General features: G+C 41.2%; 1 protein-coding gene across 1 annotated transcript in view; it reads right to left on the reverse strand.

The window, feature by feature from the left end:
• The window catches only part of COL9A1 (collagen type IX alpha 1 chain), an 88517-nt gene that overhangs the window by 56483 nt on the left and 11676 nt on the right, over positions 1-20358 (reverse strand). Inside the window, 5 exon segments of the mRNA XM_018058815.1 lie at positions 171-224; positions 5989-6051; positions 6188-6223; positions 6496-6575; positions 8545-8644. Of these exon segments, the coding sequence (XP_017914304.1) occupies positions 171-224; positions 5989-6051; positions 6188-6223; positions 6496-6575; positions 8545-8644 (333 nt within the window).

Here is a 20358-nt window from a genome sequence, read left to right on the forward strand (position 1 = left end):
TTAGTGTTTGAATGCAATTTAGTTCAACTGTTATAAAACATGATTTTGGTTGAACAAGTGTATTTCAGCCACTTCACAACTAATCTGTTAATTGATTTGGAAACACTACAATAAAATTATGCTTCAGCATTTAATTGATACCAGCAATTAGTACCAGGTGGCTAACTTACTTTTTGTCCTCTTGGTCCAACAGAGCCGGGAGATCCATCAGGACCTGTTAATCCCTAACCAAGCAAGATGATATTAGAACTAATACAACATCCTTAGGCAAGCCACTAAGTGGATAATTCCATTTTATTTATTAATTACATGCAGGATAGTTTACCTATGTATGGTGCAAGTCTTTATAAAGAAAAACCTTTCTATATTCCTACTCAAAGGTAATGTTTGACATGACATCTGACTGTTATAGTTACTTTCTGTTAATAAATTGTACCCTGTTCATAACTTCCCACTAAATGCACTGTTTATCACAGGATTCAATAATTTAGTATTTTTGTCTCTGCTTTGAAAAAATGGGAAGTAATAATTACAATGTTTTAATAGGTAAGTCTAATGGTACAACTCCAATACTTTGGCCACCCGATGCGAAGATGCAAAGAGCTGGCTCATTTGAAAAGACCCTGGTGCTGGGAAAGATTGAAGGCAGGAGGAGAAGGGGACGACAGAGGATGAGATGGTTGGATAGTGTCACCAACACAATGGACATGAGTTTGAGTAAACTCCGGGAGTTGGTGATGGACAGGGAAGCCTGACGTGCTAAAGTCCATGGGGTCCCAAAGAGTTGGACACAGCTGAGCGACTGAACTGAACTGAACTGAATGGGACAACAGGACTTGGCTTTGCCACTTAGCCATGTTATGTATCTCTTGATTTCATTTATAAAGCAAAATGTTTTATATATGTATGTCTCTGTAGCTCTCAAATAACATCTTAAGAGTTAAAATGTTCCTTCAATAGTGATTAAAACTAATCAATCTCATTGTCGCCTTTTAGCCCACTAAAGCCCCTCAGTTACCTCCTAGCAATGACAACTGCTTATGGAAAACATTAACTTTTAAAGTTGAATCATTTGAGAGCATGTTTCTAGGTTATCTCCTTTAGTGAAACAGCTATAATTAAATACACATTTTCATGTGTGCCATTCAGTATGTAGACTCTAAGTCCATTACTGTAAAACACATTTATAACATCACATGTAATGCTAAAGTAGTTATTCAAGCATCACTTCCAACCATTGTTGCTTTCCCCACCAGTACTTATTTTATCATCATCCTAATATAAAATAATATAATTTAAATATAATATAAAATAATATGAAATAGATATCAAACCATGATAACACTACATGTACCTCTGAAATTCCACATTGGATGAAGACACATTTTTATCTTTTTAGTTTTTCCTTTACTTTAGATGCTGTCATTTATAATACAATATTGAAATTATACCCTACAAAATACAATTATATGTACCTATATATGTAGATATATACATACTTTATGCACATACACATATACACATGCATATATAAATAACTTGTAAAATCTATTAGCAAGATTTTGAAAAAAATTAAAATGATATTAATCAAGGAGTTCCTTGAAAATATGAAAGTCTGAATTAATAATGAATCACCAAAGTGCATATTTAATCTGTCAGACTGCATAAATATTAATAAAATGCATTCATGTAACTTATATAGAAAACTATTTCACCAGCCACCATTTTTACATTTCTCTGCATCAATTAATTTCCTTCATAACTCCAAAGACTGAATCAAAGGAAGGAGAAAAGAGTGAGCTGACAATATTAATTATTGGAAATTTACCAAAGAAGAAAGCTACTAAACACACGTGGAAGGATTTTTGACAGACTTTGCTTTTCAGTCTCTCTAGTATAATTACAGTGCTCTAACTTGGGAACAGGCCTTAAGATCTTAGTTGCTGAGCACCTGTGGTAATGGAACACTGGCTTCTGTATGTGAGCAAATAAACCATACCCCAGGAGCTCTCTGTAAACACATAGGGCACAAGGGTTTTATAAACCTCAGGGCAGGTCTGACTAAAGGGACTTCCAATGCCCACTTCACACATATACCCTCCAAGACCCGTCCTGGTCAGTTCCCACACACACTGCCAACTAACCACCTTTAATCAGGGGCTAAAACCACTGGCAAAGTTGGAGGGCAGAACTTCAGCTGCATAATAAGGAAGCAGAGTGGCTGGATAACCTGGAGGCTGCTTCCAGATACTTCTTGTCTCAACTGTCTTCTGTAAGACATAGTAAACCACATCTAATCACAAGGAGGCTGTGAGTTAATGAAAATGTATTCTGGCATCCGATCTAGTGAACTCTGTTGTGACACAGCCATGCATTAAAGCATAGGCTCTGTGAGGACAGGACTCCACGTCCATTACAATCTGAGCACACTGCCCGAGCATCTAACACACGCAGAAGATTACAAAAGGCTACTGAACAGAAGATTTGGGCTAGCCTACTGGGTGGAGGGATTTCACACCTGTCGCTCCACATCATCTTTATTTTTAGTTCAAATGCCAGCTCTGCCACTTAGTATTAGGCCACTGCAGGCAAGTTACTCAACTGCATGGAGCCTGTTTCCTAATCCGCAAAACAGGTATAATGTTAATATCTACCTCACATGGCAACTTTGAAGGTTCACTGGGATATTGTACACAGAGTGTTTACAACAGTGCCTGGAACAGCAGATGCTAAGTAAATGTTAGCTTTTATTATTCTTATCATTATTATGTAGTCAGATTATCCTAGAAGCTAATGAAGTAACATTTCCTGCTCTCTGGGAGGTTAAAATCTCATTCAGAAGAGATTCAGCAAAAAAAAAAAAACAAGCAAAAAATCTGGGTATTAACCACAGGCACTGTGCTTCACAGCCCCCTCACATTTCTCTGATGCCTAACTATTTCCCCTTACAGTGCCTTTCAGAATAATTTCTTTATTACTCATTATCCTAATCATATAACATCACAGATAATAGTTGTATACATTCAGAGGATGTTCTAATCTCTCTCCTATAAAACATAGCATAACATAACTATAATTCATGTACTTAATTCTAATTCCTCTTTTCTGTATCTTAGATGCTATAAGAATGAAAAAAATACTCTTTTAGAGCTCTTAGAGCTCACTAAGCATGCCACAGCATAAGTGCCTATAAGAGTATAAGTTATTAATGATAACAGCACAGTTGCCCTTTGAGTACAGAGCTTGCAACCAAGCTTGGATTTCTTTAATGTTCTGTGTCTGTAAGGGAAAAGAATCAAGTTAAACTAAAGAAAAGAAGAGTTTTATATATATGTATATAAGTCTCTCACAACTTCCATTTACAAACATATGCATAAAAATCCAATTTGCAATCATTATTATCTGTCAAAGAAATGACAGAGGAATATATTGCCAGTGGCAGAAAGAATTGCTTTCATATGAATGTTTATGAAGATAAGGTTCTATATGGGATAAAATTAAAGCCCACTGTATTCTGAAATTTCCCACTGCTGCTTGGCAAAGCAAGCAGCCCTCACTATTAATTTCCTTCCAGCATTCCACCACTCAGTTCAGGAGACCCAAGCCATAATCCTACAAGACTAGCTGCCATGACTCATTTACCTTTTCTGTCAAAAATCCACTTAATTCAGGATAATAACCTTTAAACCATATTCTTTTCAGATTCTTCCAAACAAACCATCTGATTGACCATTTGTTAACATTACCAAAAAAATACAGCATGTTTGTGACTGCACTTTAAAAAAACTTCTACACAAATGCAAATCAGTATAGTTAATTTTTTGCTTAGCTCTAAATGTCTAAAATACTGCCACATGCATGAACTTCTTACTTTTTTCTCTCCTTCCTTTCTCTTTTTCTTTTTCTGTTGCTTTTCTCTGCCATTCCAGAAAATTGATTCAATGCCCTCATCAGTTTCTCCCTGAGGATCTTACAGAGTCAAAGTTCTATGATGTAAGAAGCCTTACTATTTTACACCTTTTAACTTTGGAAATCTTATTTGGAAATGGAAATCTATGCTATGATACTGCAGTTATAGACAAAAAAAAAAAGTACTTGCAATTATTAGTTACATTGTACTTCTAAAGATTTTGAAGAATTTTCTTTTTTATCCTATTTCTGTTTAAGTGTGGAAATTACTTTATAAAGTAAAACCAGGCATTGCCTTTATGAATTTATGGTACTAGAGGAAGAATAATTTGTTGAGCCTACTACAAAAGCACCATGAAACCCAGACACAGACAAGTCTAGTCCTTTGTCTGAAATTATGCAACTCAGTTGTAAGACAAGACTTCAGGTCGTTCATTTATGTTTCAACCATGACAGAAATTAATAATAATATAGTCATTTAATCATCCATTTTCTTTTCACATAAAACAAGGTCCAAGGTTGAAAGGAATGCAGAAATAAATCTAACCTACTGGTTTATCTGCATTCATCAGACTTTTTCATTTGGATGTGACAGTTCCAAGTAATTCACTGTGTTTCAAAGAGATGTTTGATAGCAAACAAGTTATATAATTTCTGTTCATATTAAACAAATATTAGGCTGATATTCAGTTTGCGTTGTCCAAATGTTAGTCCCTAGTGACCTCATGCACTGCCACTTTTCCTACATAGGAAGTTCAAACTAGGGTCTTTTAGGTATAAAACAAAGTCAGTCTCCTAAAACAATGAATTGTTGTTGCTGTTGCTGTTTAGTCCCTAGCATAGACAAATATCCCCATTATACTAATCTTGATAAAGAAAGCACATCTTAATAATCACTAACATCTAGCTATTTTTCTTTTTCTCAAAATGAAGACTCTGTCTTAAATTCTAGCCAAAAGTTCTCAGAATCTATAATCATAGGTTTTCAAGGGCTTTGACTTAGAAAAGTCTTTAGTTTGGGGAAATCATATAAGCTGGTAACTTGAAGGATAACTTGAGGAACCCAGCACTGTCTATTTTCTGAGAGCAAAGGTCCAGATATCACTTTACTTTATCCCAGCCGGAAAGTCAAGGAGTGGCCCTCAGTAAACTCTCAACAGTCCAATGTAGGGAGAGAAGAGATGAGAGCCCTGAAGTCCTTTTCCCTGAAGAAATGTTGACTAGCGTCGGGTTTACCACACAGCTCAGCATCTGAGCTTGCCTCCCATGGGGAGAGGCAGGTGTGTGACTGGGTATGTTGGGGAGAGGCAGCTGGTTCCCAGGCTTCAAGCAACCCTGGTCAGCTTGTTTCTGTCAGTGACTGCGAACCAAGGAAACCCCGGAGGAAAGATAGAGAGCTAGGTTTGTTTTTTTGTTTGTTTTACTTACATTTTAGAAACCGTCAAGTCCAAGTCTTCTGAGCTGGATTTCTCTTGATTTTTTTTAATTTTAATTGGAGGCTAATTACAATACTGCAGCGTTTTTGCCATCCAGTGACATGAATCACCCGTGGGTGCGCATGTGGTGTAGGACCAGCCCCCCCCCCCCACACTCCTCCCGGGCAGGCTCTCCCCCAGCCTCTTTCTCTGGTCTCCTCCTAGGGGTTTAGGGGGACTCTGTCCCTCCCCTGCCTGCAGGCCCTTTCCCTAAACTCACTTAGGGGGTGCCGGGGAAAGAACAAGAGCGAAGCCCCAGCACCCCCGCAATGGGGTGAGTGGTGAGCAGCCGCTGACAGGCAGAAACGGGTATCCACCGCTGCTCGCAGAGCAGAGAGGAGCACAGGCCAGTGCCGTGCTCCTCGGGGCCCCTCCACGCTCCGCAGACCCTCTCGCAGAAACCGCGTCTCAGCGCCCAGCCCGCGGGCACCGCCACGATCAGAGCCAGTCTCGCCTTAGCTTGGACCACAACCGCCTGCACGCTGCACTCTTCTCTCTCTCACACACAGACACGCGCGCGTGCACACACACACACACACACACACACACACACACACACACACACACTGGGCCTGGCTTCATGCCCCCAGCACCCACTACTCACGTCGGCACCCGGTGTGCCAGGCTTGCCTGGAGCTCCTGGTTTCCCCGGCTCTCCAGGGGGACCCTGGGCAGGGAGGGGGCGAGGAGGGGGGAGAAAAGGAAGAGAAAATGGGGCAAAGTTGAGCCTCATCGGATGCTGTGTGGTCTGCAGACCACATTGGAAGGAAGGAAGTGGAGAGCCAAGGCGCTGATGTACTTACAGGGGGGCCCGGGGGACCCTTCGGACCGCGATCACCCTAGAAGGCAGGAGGGAAAGCAGGGCAGTGGGTGAGTGGAGGGTGCTGGGGCCCCTCCGGGACAGGGACAAGACAGATGGTGCGGGGCTGTGATCACCCGCCCGGGCCACGGGACGCAGGACTGCCTCCCTCCTCAGTCCCCAGGCGTCTGGGCCCCACTCCCAGCCCTCACACACGTCCCATCCCACCTCTGGGTAGAGGGCTTACGGGCTCTCTCGAAAACCCCACCCGGGCCGCTGGGAGAGGGGCAGGGGCTGGAGGTGGACACTTACGTCGATGCCGTCGATGCCCGGGACTCCAGGGGGACCTGGCGGCCCCGGAGGACCCTGCTCACCTGGGGGGCCCCTCTGACAAAAGAGCACACGCGGGTTAGGGGAGCACGGGAAACAAGGACGAAGAGGTGGGCCCAAGCCCGCCGCCCCCGTGCAAAGTCAGTGCCCATGGAGACCGGGTTCAAGCCCAGCATAACACGCTGAGACCAGACTTCCAAGGAAATGCGGTTGCTTCCCGTTCTCGAGGTTCTGAACGAGGCGGACAGTGAGGTGAGAGCAGAATCTGGGCCCCCAGAGTGGGATCCTCCCGTCTACAGAGCTTTCAACCCAACGGGGCTTGTGGGGAAGAGGGGGCCTCTTACTCATGGGGTTGGATCATGAAGATGGTGGTCACTGAATTCCTGAATTTAATCAGGAAATGCAGGTCAGCCTTTTGGATGAAGTGAGGCAGCTCAGAACCGAGGCGAGCCACACCAGATCAACTCCAGGATGGTTTTGTAGATCTGTCTGCGTTCAGAAGAAAACTAGGGGGCCCTCTTAGGGGGAGACAGGCGAGGCCGAGAAACTCAGCGAGGGCCCGACCTCTTCAGATCCTCCTCTTGAAGGAGGTCTGTGCACCTCATTTCAGAAAGACGCCAAATTTCAGGCCGACCCCAGAGCGTGACCCCTTTTATCGGTTGCAAATAGCTCCGCTTTGATGGCGCTCGATGAAAGGCTGGCCTCTGAAAGTTTGGACGCGTTTTAGGAAATGTGGGAATTTTAGGTTTTTTCTCTTCTGAATGGAAGGAAAAAAAAAAAAAAAAGGCTTCTTTCATCAAGGAAACCTTGGTTTTTCTAAACTCCCGGTGACCAGACAGGTTACAATGGGGTCTTTGTAAGTGAAACCTCAAACGGCGCCGCCGCCTACCCCGCCCGCCTCTGCCCGGTGCTGCCGAAATTCCGAGGTGAGCCCGGGCCGCCGAGTCCACGCAGGCGGGATGCGAGGTTGCCTGGGATCGCGCCTCCCCCGGGCTGGGCCGCCCAGGACCAGGGGCGGGGAGGGGACGGAGTGCGGAGGGAAGCACGGCTGAAAATTAAAGCCCCGGCCTCCAGCCTCCTCGGGCTTCCGCGGCCCGAGCCTGCAGTGTGGGGCCCGGTCGGTAAGGGGGCGCCCGTCCTCGGACCCTCGGGGTGTCCCCTCGGGCCCCCGCCTCCCACCTTGCTCGCTGCAGGTGCGTGGCCCGAGGATGCACCGAGCCGCGCGGCCCGCGGGATGCTCCGCATCTCCGCGCGCTTCCCCAGACGACTGCACCCCCGCCTCGCCCTGAGCGCACTTGGAACACGCCAGCGCTTCTCGCCCCCGGCTTACCTGGTCGATGGTCTGGAGGAAAGAAAAGAGGGGGGAGACAGTGAGAAGGCGGCCCCCTAAACCCGCGCACAACTTACTTGAGCCGAGCACAAGCAGAGCCCCGACAGCAGCAGTCGCAGCCCGAGGGCCCTGCGGCCCGACGCCGCCCAGGCCATGCCCGCAGCGCGCAGTGGCGCTAGTCCCCGCCAAGAGCGCCCCCGGGAGCCGGGGATGCGAGGGGGCGCCGGCCCAGGAGGCGTGAGTTCCTCCCGTTTATGAACGGCCCCGAGAGGGTCCCGGGGATTGGAGGAGAGCTGGCGGGCCAGAGGACGGATAGAATGACAACAGTCCCCCTTAACCCTTTCCCCGCCTCCGCCCCACCCGCCCCTAGGGACCTCTCACGGTCCCCAGAGTCTTCTCAGGTGGCCTGTGTGCCACCGAGGGCTTGAGCAGTGACCGGCATTTTCCTGGAGAGAGGCTGGAGGGTGAGGGGTCCGGGGGCTGGGGAGGATCGTAAGCCACCCAAGCTGGATCCATACCCCTTCCGTCGCCCCCCTCCCCCGCGCAAGTGGTTTCTACCCGCCAGACTGTGGGTGGGACCCGCGCTTCTTCAATATCTGGTCTGTGCAGCAAAAGCCTGGACTCTTTTAGACAAACAGTGAGGACGGGGAGAGTTTGCGGCGGTGTAGAGAGGTAAGCTGGCTGCAAGTGGCCTTTGCAGATAGTCTAGGGACTCACCGTGATCCTGGCTGGCAGCTCATGACAAGTTTCTCTCCGGGGTCGCAGGGGGTCACAATGGATCAGCATCCACTGAAGTTCAAACTGGAGAAAGACAGCAGCCAGTTAGTTAGGTCTCTTTGGAGAACAGAAGTGGGTCATTTAAAAGGGAGATGCGATGGTAAATGCGGTCCAACTGTTGAGTCAGGTCATCAATTCATCTCAGCGGACTAGGACTCTCGTTCCTTGAATACAGTTTTTCCAGGAGGAATGGGCTGGAAATCCTTCCCACATTTCTCCTGTCATTGGATGTAAATGACTTAGCTTTGCATTGCTCCAGCAGAGCCCTAGGCAGGAAACCCACCAGGGATATTTACTTCCTATTTCTGTTCCCACACAGCCTTCAAGAGGTAGATTCTATTAAAATGAGTCTCAGGGAGAAGAGGTAACTGTTGTAGGCACAAGCTAATAAATGTCAGAGTCTGGATGAGAACCGAGGCCTACTGAACATATTCAATAAGATTTCACTCAGGAAAAGATTAGAAACAGACAGCAAAGAGGTGGCACCAGGAATGAAATAGAAAAAGGGAAATTGGTCCTTGGGAGAATATACATGATAGATATTGGCCATGGGGTGTCTCTGCCTAAAATGCAAATAAGATCTAGAAGTGGAAGGAATGAGAGAAATCTAAGACTCAGAGAAAAAACAAGAAAATAAAAAATACTTGAACTTTGCATAATACTTTTTCATTTGTTGAAGAGAGATAAAATTCCTAGACAACTACAAGTCAGGTGTGTCCTGACAGCTTCTTACATTTTAGCAGGTGCTAAGGGAGAGAGAAAAGTAGGACAGGAAAGAAATAGAAAAATGGAAGAATGGCCAGGTCTGAATCTGAAAGCCTCAAGCGAGAAGGTATAAGAGAAAAAATTGGTGTAGCCAAGGGAAGCCTGCCACTAGGTACTACTCTGGCCCCTCCTCACTGAGGAAGTTCCTCACCAGACATTTCCAATCAGATCTGTATTTCTGGATCAGCTGATTCTCCTGGCATTATGCAGATGTCTAAGAAAGTGAGCAGGTCCCAGAGCTAAACATAATACGTCTAAATGTAAAGTAATATAAGGTAAAGTAATCTCTTTTCTCTCATCCAGTAGTGATTTGCCCTCCATCCCTCTTGCCAAAAGGACTCAATGTACTGGATCTAGAATTGTTAGATGCATTTTCCCATTGTTACAAAAGCTTCCAGAGTTGAGGTTACTAGACGAAAGATCAAGTTTGAAAAGAATGAAAGATGAACTCCTTTCCTTCTGCCCACAGAGGAAGGAAAAGTTAAACAAAAGGAGGCCTTTCATTTTATAAAGGGGTGAAAATAAGACATGAAGCTTTGATGTTCCCACACTGATGCCCCTTCTCACAGGATTCTAATTGCCCTGGAGTTCTCCTCTTCCTGTTTTTCTTGTTTCCCTCAACCCTCCCCTGCCTTTTCTCCAGAAAAGATGGACAACTAGGAAAATGAATTAATTGGGATGAAAAGAAAGCTAAAAGACATATTTGGAGATGGAAAGGTATCTACGAATTGTATGAAAATGATGACAGATCAGCATACACAGTTGTGTATTCTTGATGTGAATTATTTTCAATAGCATATTGACATCCTACAAAGGAACTGCTTTCCAAACCACACAGTGTCTTGCAGCTAAGGGAATCACTTTAATCAAACACTTTCTTTTTAATCAGATTAGTCTTGTTTGCTTGGGAGGGATTTTATTTTGGTTCTGTTCTAAACTGCAGTGGAAGTTTTAAAAGGAAGATAAAAGAAGGAATGGACCAGCCTTTCCCTTAATGATTGCTAAACACGAGGACCACCTCCAACAGCTCTTAGAGGCCAGTCATGTATGGGAAAAGGGGCTCAGAGAGGTTAAATCATTTGCCACAGGTCACATAGCTAGTAAATGTCAGAACTGGGGTTCCAAATGTGCCTGACTTGAAAATAAGGTCAGCCTCCTGGGAGAATACATCCTATCTCCAGAATGAAGTATGATTTTTCAAGCAGGTAACCCTAGCACTTGGTGATTGAACATTTGTATTAAAGATGAATAGAAAAGACAGATCTAGAAATAAAAACTACATAAATTTGTTTCCAACATGTACTAGAAAACTTCAGAACTAGACTAAGAAATTTCCGTAAGACAAAAAAGAAATCCCTATCTGCATGCTTCTTATAGGAATATATCCGGAAACAAAATTTCTGCTGTTGCTCCTCAAATTAGCAGCTGCTTCTAAATGCAGTTACATATTCATGTGTATGACAAAATATGACATATAGTAAACGTGATTTTTCTTCCTTAATGACCAGATAAGTATTTTACCAAAATAAGAAAAGGTGTCTCCCCATTCCTAACTCTCAAAATAGAAGAGACCACTCACACAATGTTATTCACTAAGTCCTTCAGAAATTGATACCAAACTGGCATTCATTGTATGCATGTGATATTTTGATTCTCAAAAATAATTTGTACCTTAAACACCTTGAAAAAGTTTAATTATATGACTAACCAGGAAACCTATATCCTTTGTATTGATAGTTCATTTAAGTTACTTATTGCAAATGCAAAATAGTTTATTAAGCTATTTTCTCAGAAGTGTAGTCCTCTCTGGATAAATGGGTACACCTGTGTAAGTATGCCTGGGACAGTTGTGATGCAGGATAAAAGGGAATGAGATGGAATTCATCTGTGAATACAGGCGGGTTGTGACAGAGTGCCACTCAGGTCAGAGGTTTCTGAACACATCTCTGCTTCCACATAACCACCACCTACGCACTATACAATAACTGTTTGGGGGCATGCAATATTAATTCCAATTTCCATGTTAATTATTTTGAAGGCAGTTGGCAGAGTTTCCTGGTAAAAGTCACTTTCATTATACATCTAAAATGTTGATTTCCACACATCTCATTTTCAAACCTGCAATCATTCTTCTCTTTGAATACCCATGGACGAAATATGTGTGAAAAATATTTTAATTTAGTCTCAGTAGAAGCCAAGCACTAAGGAAATATTCTAGAGAAACCACAGATATTTTCCTTTCCACAATGGAATTACAGTATGTGACAGTTGAGAAAAAATTCTAAAAGAGAAAAATAAAATGCTTTTTATTTTAATTTAATTTTATTTTATTTTAATCTGTTAAGCGGAACATAAAGTGCCCTAGGCCAACCTATCTTTCTCAACATAAAATACTTCTGCATTGTTTCAAGAAAAACAGTTGTGTGAGTGTAAGCTATCTTACATCTGCCCAAATTCGTCATTACCCAATTCTTTTCCATAAAAGGTATAATTCAATCCCCTAAGCAAGAATAGGGTCCAGAGGACAACACATTAAAACATGGAATTTTGGCCCCAACTCTTAATTCTTACTAGGGCTAGAGATTTTTACTTATTTTGCTAGGCTATCAATAAATATTAATAAAGTACTTAAGCCTTTCATAAAAATTAAACAAAAACTAATAGCAGACAACTATCTTTTCCTCCTGAAAGAGAATTCTAATGACAAACTATAGGACTTAGCTCAATATTAAAGAGAATGGAACAAGGCTTAATTTCTTTTGCAAACTGAATTATTGAATTTTATACACAATGCCTAAAAACTAGCTCTTCAAAGATAAATTCTTAAACATGAGATATATTTCATTAACATTTTTGTCTAGACAGTACAAAAAAGGTTTAGAAAAATTACTTGAATTCACAGACTTCATGCTTCTTTTTAGTTTATGAAGAAATGTTGGTTTCTACCATCATAAAGGAACTCCTCTAGATGAAGCTTCATGGCAACTGAGCAGGAGGCTCTGAGTTGCCACAAAATCGAAAATCCCCCAAGTCTATGTAGGCTAGGCCATGCAGTTCCAGACATAGTGCTGGAATGCGGTTAAATATGTTTTACATTTGCTCATTTTTAACTCAACATATCTTCATATAACTCATTCATCTGCTTCACATTCTTCACTATGGAAGACACAAAAACATTTAGTCTATAGGACACTAACTAAGCTGAAAAACGCTTTGGCAATAAATACAATGGTAGTAGAAATGAGAAAGATATATTTCTGGCTAAGGCCATCAACAAGGGGGGGTCATATAATCTGGAATACTTGAGTAGGGACCTAAAGGGCATGTAAGGCTTTCCTACGCAGAGATCAGGAAGGTGAAGGAGGTGACAATAACTAGGCACAAGGAAAGTTATGCAGAGAGAAGGGACAGACTCGCTGTAGCAAAGAATTTTTCCCCCTTGAATTCTAAGGAAAATGATTTGAATATTATTGAGTAGATAATTAGGGGATTGTCACCAAAGTTTTTTGCTGTAGGGATGAGATGAGGGAAGGTGGCCTTAATTTAGAAGGGCATTTGAGGGAGATGATGTGGTAATAAATGCTGGTCCTTTGAGCCCTAAGGCGATTACCGAAGCAGAGTAACAAGAGGAGCTGCACTCTGAGTTCTAGTGAGGTGTCCTGCGTATCCTCCTCTCGCGCCACATGCCCCTTCAGCTACCATCTTGTTTCCTTCCCCACTTCATACAGAGCTCAAAAGAGTGGTCTGTGTTCATTGCTTCCAGTTCCTCTCCCTTCCATTCTCTCTTTAACCCTTTCTGACTGGGCTTTCACTCCCAATACTCCAGTGGATCTTTTCTCAAGATCAGTTCGATTGGTTTCTAAATCCAGTGGTTAACTCTAAGTCCTCATCTTATTTGTCCCATCTACAGCATTTGAGTGAGTTGACCTTTCCATTCTCCCTGGAATACTATTTTCCACCAGCTTTCCAAGTACCACAATATCCTGGCTCTCCCCTCCACCATGGGCTGCTCGTATTGGTCTCTTTGACAGAATCATCCTCACCTCAGTAAATTCTAAATGTTGGTCGTTTGGGGCCTAAACTTTAGAGTCTCTCTATTACACTCAGCTGGAGAAGGCAATGGCACCCCACTCTAGTACTCTTGCCTGGAAAATCCATGGACAGAGGAGCCTGGTAAGCTGCAGTCCATGGGGTCTCTAAGAGTCAGGGATGACTAAACAACTTCCCTTTCACTTTTCACTTTCATGCATTGGAGAAGGAAACGGCAACCCACTCCAGTGTTCTTGCCTGGAGAATCCCAGGGACGAGGGAGCCTGGTGGGTTGCCATCTATGGGGTCACACAGAGTCGGACACGACTGAAGTGACTTAGCAGCAGTGGCAGCATTACACTCAACTCTCATTTGGTCCATGGCTTTAAGTACATATATACTTACAGCCCCCAGAGTTCTATTCCCAGCTGGACCTATCTCTTGAACTCCAGAACATATCTAACTACCTGCTCAGGATCTTCACTAAGGTATCAATCTCCTTATCAAACTTAGATATTCCAAATCAACACCTGATATTCTCACTGATACCTGCTCTTCCCCCACGGTTTTTTATGTCTCAATAAATGGAGACTCTATGCTTCCAATTACACAAAAAAATATTGGAATCGTGCATGACTCTTTCTCTCTTACACATAAAATTTCATTTGCTTTACTCCAAAAGTATTATATCAGGATCTGATCACTTTGCAACACCTCCATCACTACAGGCTTGTTCTAACCCCAGACCATCCCTGCCAGAACTATTGTAGTAGTCTCTTAACAGCTCCTCTTAATAAACAAAATTGATAAATCTCTAACCAGCCTCATGAAGAAAAGAGAGAAGATATAATTAAACAAAAAAGAAATGAAAAAGGAGACATAACAACCAATAACACAGAGATCCTAAAAGTTGTAAGAGTATTCTATGAACAGTTATTATCAATAAATTGAACCTAGAAAAAATGGACAAGTTCTAAAAACATAAAGCCTGACAAGACTAGGTCAAGAAGAAAGAGATCATTGGAACAGATATATCACTAGAAGTGAAATAGACTCTATAATAATAAAATACTCCAAGCAAACAAAAATCTAAGACCAGATGGCTTCACTGGGGAACTCTACCAAACATACAAAGAAGAACTTATACCTTCTCAAACTGTTCCAAGAAATTGAAGAGGAGAGAGCACTCCCAAACTCATTCTCTGAGGCCACCATCACCCTGATACAAAATCAGACAAAGATGCTACCAAAAAAGGAAATTACAGGCCATTTTTTGATGAATATATATACAAAAACAAAGTATTTTGTTTTCCTCAACAAAATATTAAAAAATCAAGTCCAACAATACATAAAAAGAATCATGCACCATGATCAAGTTGGATTCATTCTAGGGTCACAAGGATGGGTCAACATACACAAATCAATCAATGCAATGCGCTACATTAACAAAACAAAGGATAAAAATAACACAATCATCTCAATAGAAGCAGAAAAAGCATTTGACAAAATTAAGCATCCATTCATGAAAAAAATGTGTTTCAAATTTGGTACAGAAGGAACATATCTCAACATAATAAAAGCCATTTATGACAAGCTCACAGCCAACACAATACTCAAAAGCTAAAAGTTGAAAGCCTTCCTATTGAATTCAGGTCAAGGATGACCACTCTCATGACTTCTATTCAACGTATTACTGGAAGCCCTAGCCACAGCAATCAGACTAGAAAAAGAAATAAAAAGTATCTGATTAGGAAAGGAAAAAGTAAAACTGTCACTAGTTGCAGAGGACATGATACTCTGCATAGAGAACCCTAAAGTCTCTACACAAAATCTATTAGAGTTAAGAAATGAATTCAGCAAGATAACAGGATATAAGATTAATATACAGAAATCTTTTGTTTTTTACATTAACAATGAAATGTCTAAAAGAGGAAGTAAAAAATTCTGTTTAAAATTGCATCAAAAGAAAAAATACCTAAGAATAAACTTAAACCAAGAAGGTGAAAGAGCTATACTCTTAAAATTATAAAACACTGATAAGGAAATTGAAGGTGATACAAAGAAATGGAAAGATATCCCAAGCTCTTGGATTGGAAGAATTAATATTGTTAAAATAGCCATACTACCCAAAGCAATCCACAGGTTTAATGCAATCCCTATCAAAATACCCATGACATTGTTCATGGAACTAAAACAAATAATCCTAAAATTTATACGAAACCATAAAAGACACAGAATTGCTAAGTCAATCTTGAGAAAATAGAACGAAGTTGGAGATATAACCCATCCAGACTTCAGACTATATTACAAAGCTACAGTAATAAAAACAGTGTTGTACTGGCACAAAGGCAAACACATAGCTCAGTGTAACAGATTAGTGAGCCTAGAAATAAACCAGTCAATAAGCAATTAATCCACAACAAAGAATGTAAGAATGCAGTGGAAAAAGCACAGTATTTTCAACAAGCAGTGCTGGGAAAGTTGGACAGCCACATGAGCATCAATGAAATTAGAATATTCCCTCATACCATATACAAAAAAACTTAAGATAGTTTAAAGACCTAAATATAATACCTGAAACCATAACACCTCTAGAAGAGAAAATAAGCAAAATATTCTTTGACAAAAATCATAGCAATATTTTCTTAGATCAGTCTCCCAAGACAAAAGAAAACAAATGGGACCTAATCAAACTTACAAGCCTTTGCACAGAAAGAAAACCACCAACATAAAATGAAAAGACAAACTAGAAATTGGGAAAGAACATTGGCAAAAACTGCAACTTACAAGAGATTAATATCCAAAGTATACAAACAGTTCATGTAACTCAATATGGAAAAAACAAGCAATCCAATCAAAAAATGAGTTGGTCTACTTAGGTCTTCTGACATTTTTCCAAAGAAAACACACAGATGGCCAACAGGCACAGGAAAAGACACTCAATGCCACTAATTATTAGGGAAATGCAAATCAAAACTACAATTAGATATCACTTCACACTGGTCGGAATGACCATCACCAACCAAAAAGTCTACAAGTAATATATGCTGGAAAGGGTGTGTGGAAAAGAGAATTCTCCTACCTTGTTGGTAGGAATGTAAAGTGGCTCAATCACTAAGGAAAACAGTACGGAGTTTCCTTTGAAAAAGCAAAAATAGACCTACCATATGATCCAGCAATCCTACTCTATGGTATATACCCAGAAAAAATGTAAAGCCAATGTTCCTAGCAGCACTTTTTACAATAGCCAAGATGTGGAAACAATTCAAGTGCCCATCAACAGACAATTGGCTTAAGATGTGGTACACACACACACACACAATAGAATATTAGCCACAAAAAAGAATGAAATATTGCATTTGCATCAGCGTGGATGGGCCTACAGAATGTTATGGTTTTAGAAGTAAGTCAGACAGAGAAAGACAAATATAACTTTTATGTGGAATCTAAAAAATAATACAAGTGAAAGTGAAAGTTGCTCAGTCGTGTTCGACTCTTTGCAACTCCATGGACTATACAGTCCATAGAATTCTCCAGGCCAGAATACTGGAGTGAGTAGCCTATCCCTTCTCCAGCGAATCTCCCCAACCCAGGAATCAAACCGGGGTCTCTTGTATTGTGGGTGGATTCTTTACCAACTGAGCTATCAGGGAAGCCCACAAGCTACTATACATAAAGCAGATAAGCAACAAGGATTTACTGTACAGCACAGGGAATTACATCCAACATCTCCTAATAACCTATAGAGGAAAAAAGACTATCTCGAAAAAAGACTATCTCAAAAAAGACCGACTCGTTATACTGCGCCCTTGAAACTAATGCGATATTGCAAATCAACTGTACTTCAAAAAAAGGGTCTTCTCCTAAGAAGCCCCTAAATGCCCTGTCTTTTTCTCCCCCTACAATACATTGTCAAAATTCAGCCAAAGAGATGCTTTAAAAAGAAGAAAACAGGTTTCTTATCTATTCAAAATCATCTGCCAGCTCTCCACCTCACACGAGGCCTAAAAGCCGGCGTGTTGACCTGCTCCCCACGCTCATGTCTGGTCCCTCTCCAGCCTCAGGGCCGGCTTCTCTCCATCTCATCCCAGACATGCTGGTATCCAGGCTTGCTTCAGACACAGTGGACAACACCAACACCAGGTTTTTAACTCATTCCCTCTCCTTGAAATCCTCCTCCCCTAGACCACATATATATGCTCACTCCCCCAACTCCTTCAGGTTCCTACTAAATAGGTTTTTTTTCCCTCAAGGAGGTCCTCTCTCCAAGCAGTCCAATTTTCTTCTTTTTTCTCCATACCATTTATGGCTACCTGGTAATAATATAAATGTACTCATTTACTCACCTATCTCTGTCTCCTCTCCCTAGGATGAGTACAAGCACCACTGTAGCTTCAATTTCTGTCTATAACTTAGCAGATGTTTAATAAGTAGTTGTTGAATATTAAATATACACATAGATATTGATTTTAAAAATGAAGAAAGAATTGGTAGTATTTGCCTTCTGGTTTGATTACAGCTTAGGGAAAGCCCCTTCCCCTGTCTGGGTTTCAAGTCCTTTCTGTATAAACTGAGAGGTTTGCACTACATAGACTTAGTCATAGACTTAGTTTTATATATCTTTGAAAGATCAGGATTCTATGGAAACCATGTTGTAACCTAAGAAACTAACCACACAGAGATTGACATGAAGGGAAGTAAAAAATGTCATTGAATTAATATCTTGCCTTCTAGCCACCCAGAAGACACGACAAAGATTTTTGTATGTTCTTAGCCTGTATACATTTTAAGAAAAATAGAAATACTAATAACACTGATTATTTTCAGTGGCAACAGTCTGGGCATAGCTGAGACCAGTAAAAATTTTCATATTTTCAATTTTCCATTGAAAGCAAGTTTGGCCATCATTTAGGTTTTACTCTAGCTATCCTTAGCACCTTTGCCCATCATGGCTTCTTCTCTGTAAGCAGCTCTTTTTTCCGTGTGTCCCTCTTGTTTCATTGCCACCTAGTGGAAAATCTAGCTGATGTTGTTAATGTGGTCTATAGTGCAGCAGGCTTTATCTCAAAAAACTTGACAGTATTCAAAAATATTCTTATCAAATCACAACACCAAAGTGTTATAAAAAGTATTTTGATGTTGAAGCTGAAACTCCAATACTTTGGCCACCTGATGCGAAGAGCTGACTCATTTGAAAAGACCCTGATGTTTGAAAAGATTGAAGGCGGGAAGAGAAGGGGACAGCAGAGAATGAGATGGTTAGATGGCATCACCGACTCAATGGACATGGGTTTGGGTGTGCTCCGGGAGTTGGTGATGGACAGGGAGGCCTGACATGCTGCAGTCCATGGGGTCGCAAAGAGTCAGACACAACTGAGCGACTCAACTGAACTGAACTGATGGACATGTACAAGTAACACTGTCATTTCTCTTGTATTTAATACTTCCAATTGAAAGAAGATTTTTTTAAAGTATTTGTCAAAAACAACATAATAAGCAAACTTAATAGCTTAGATATTTTATATAGTAGATATCATACATTTCTTAAACCACTAAAAACATAACTTTCCTATAATATTTTCAAACACCAGAAATGATATTAATCACAACCTCATAGTTTATTTTTCCCATGTTATCATTCATGAAGCTCTGTTTGTTTTTAAAGTTGGGAAGTTAGTATGATTTAATTCTGCGGGGTAGAGAGAAGGATGTGGCTTCTGCATCACGAGTTTTGCTAATCATATTTTCTCTGAATTTAACAAAAGTAGTGTAGTGCAACCCATTTGAAATATACTTTTAAAAGCATTGTATCTGTCTGATTAATCATGTTTTCTGCATTGGTTTATTCAAAACACGCATAAGATAAAGGATTTGAATCATGTATTTATAAAGCCATATATACTTTCATCCTTTGGGCTTTCATCATTTGGGCTTTCCAATAAGCCCAAACCCCTAGTGTACATCCTGAAAAGGTAGAAAGGCTAACTTTGTTTTCTAATAGAGCTGTGCCAAATAACTCTCCTGGGCAATCTTGCTGACAACAAACAATAAAGAACCTGCCATAAAATCACATATTTTTATGGTATGATGCCAGGAAACTGAGCTTTGCAGTGAAATAAATGGCACCAACCTAAAATATGGGCACAAAGGCAAATAGAAAATATGGAATTTATTGCTATGAAATCAAACTAACCATGTATTATAGCAGTACGTTGGGAAAAATATAAACGCTTTGAGCCCACTAAATAACCATGGAATGACGTGAAGGCGTTTGAGTTGTAGTGCATGTGAGCAGCTGTCTTGAAACCTCCTGAAATTGGTTCCCTTTTCCAATTTAGAAAAGAGAAAGAGATAAAAGTTGGGCTAGATTGGAAGAAATCACAAACAAGAGCAATATAAATAAGTCTCTTAGCGTCAGCGCTCCATCAAATGTAATTTTCCACTGCATTTTCATTATGCAGTTCCAAGGGCTACCTTTTGACATCAATTAATACCTTTAGAAGGAATGTTTGCTTTTCTAAAGAAAAGCAAGTGCTGATCCTGAAAAAAGTATTCAATTCATGTAGAGTGTCAAAGATTAGAAGGAATCCAATTTCATGAAGAAAAACGGAAAAATACTCTGCAACTTGTCTCTTTCATGCTATTGGCACATTTCATTTTAATTTAAAATTTCTCGCAAGTAATACTGAATATTTGCTGTCTCCAATCAAGAGGGAAGTGCCCCAGCAGTACAATCAGATAGCACCATTCACCACCGTAAGTCTTCCAAGGGACCAGTAATTGCCAGCAACTTCAGATTACAGGCAAAGGGAGACGATCACAGACCACAAACTAAAATAGAAACAAGAGTGTAGGGACAACTCATGGGCATTTGGGTTCGTCTGGAGACTCGCATGAATATTTGACTATTCTTAGTCTAGAAAAGTGAGGAGGAGTGCGGGGAA

This window comes from Capra hircus, chromosome 14, assembly GCF_001704415.2.
Source record: "Capra hircus breed San Clemente chromosome 14, ASM170441v1, whole genome shotgun sequence".
NCBI classification, from domain to species: domain Eukaryota; kingdom Metazoa; phylum Chordata; class Mammalia; order Artiodactyla; family Bovidae; genus Capra; species Capra hircus.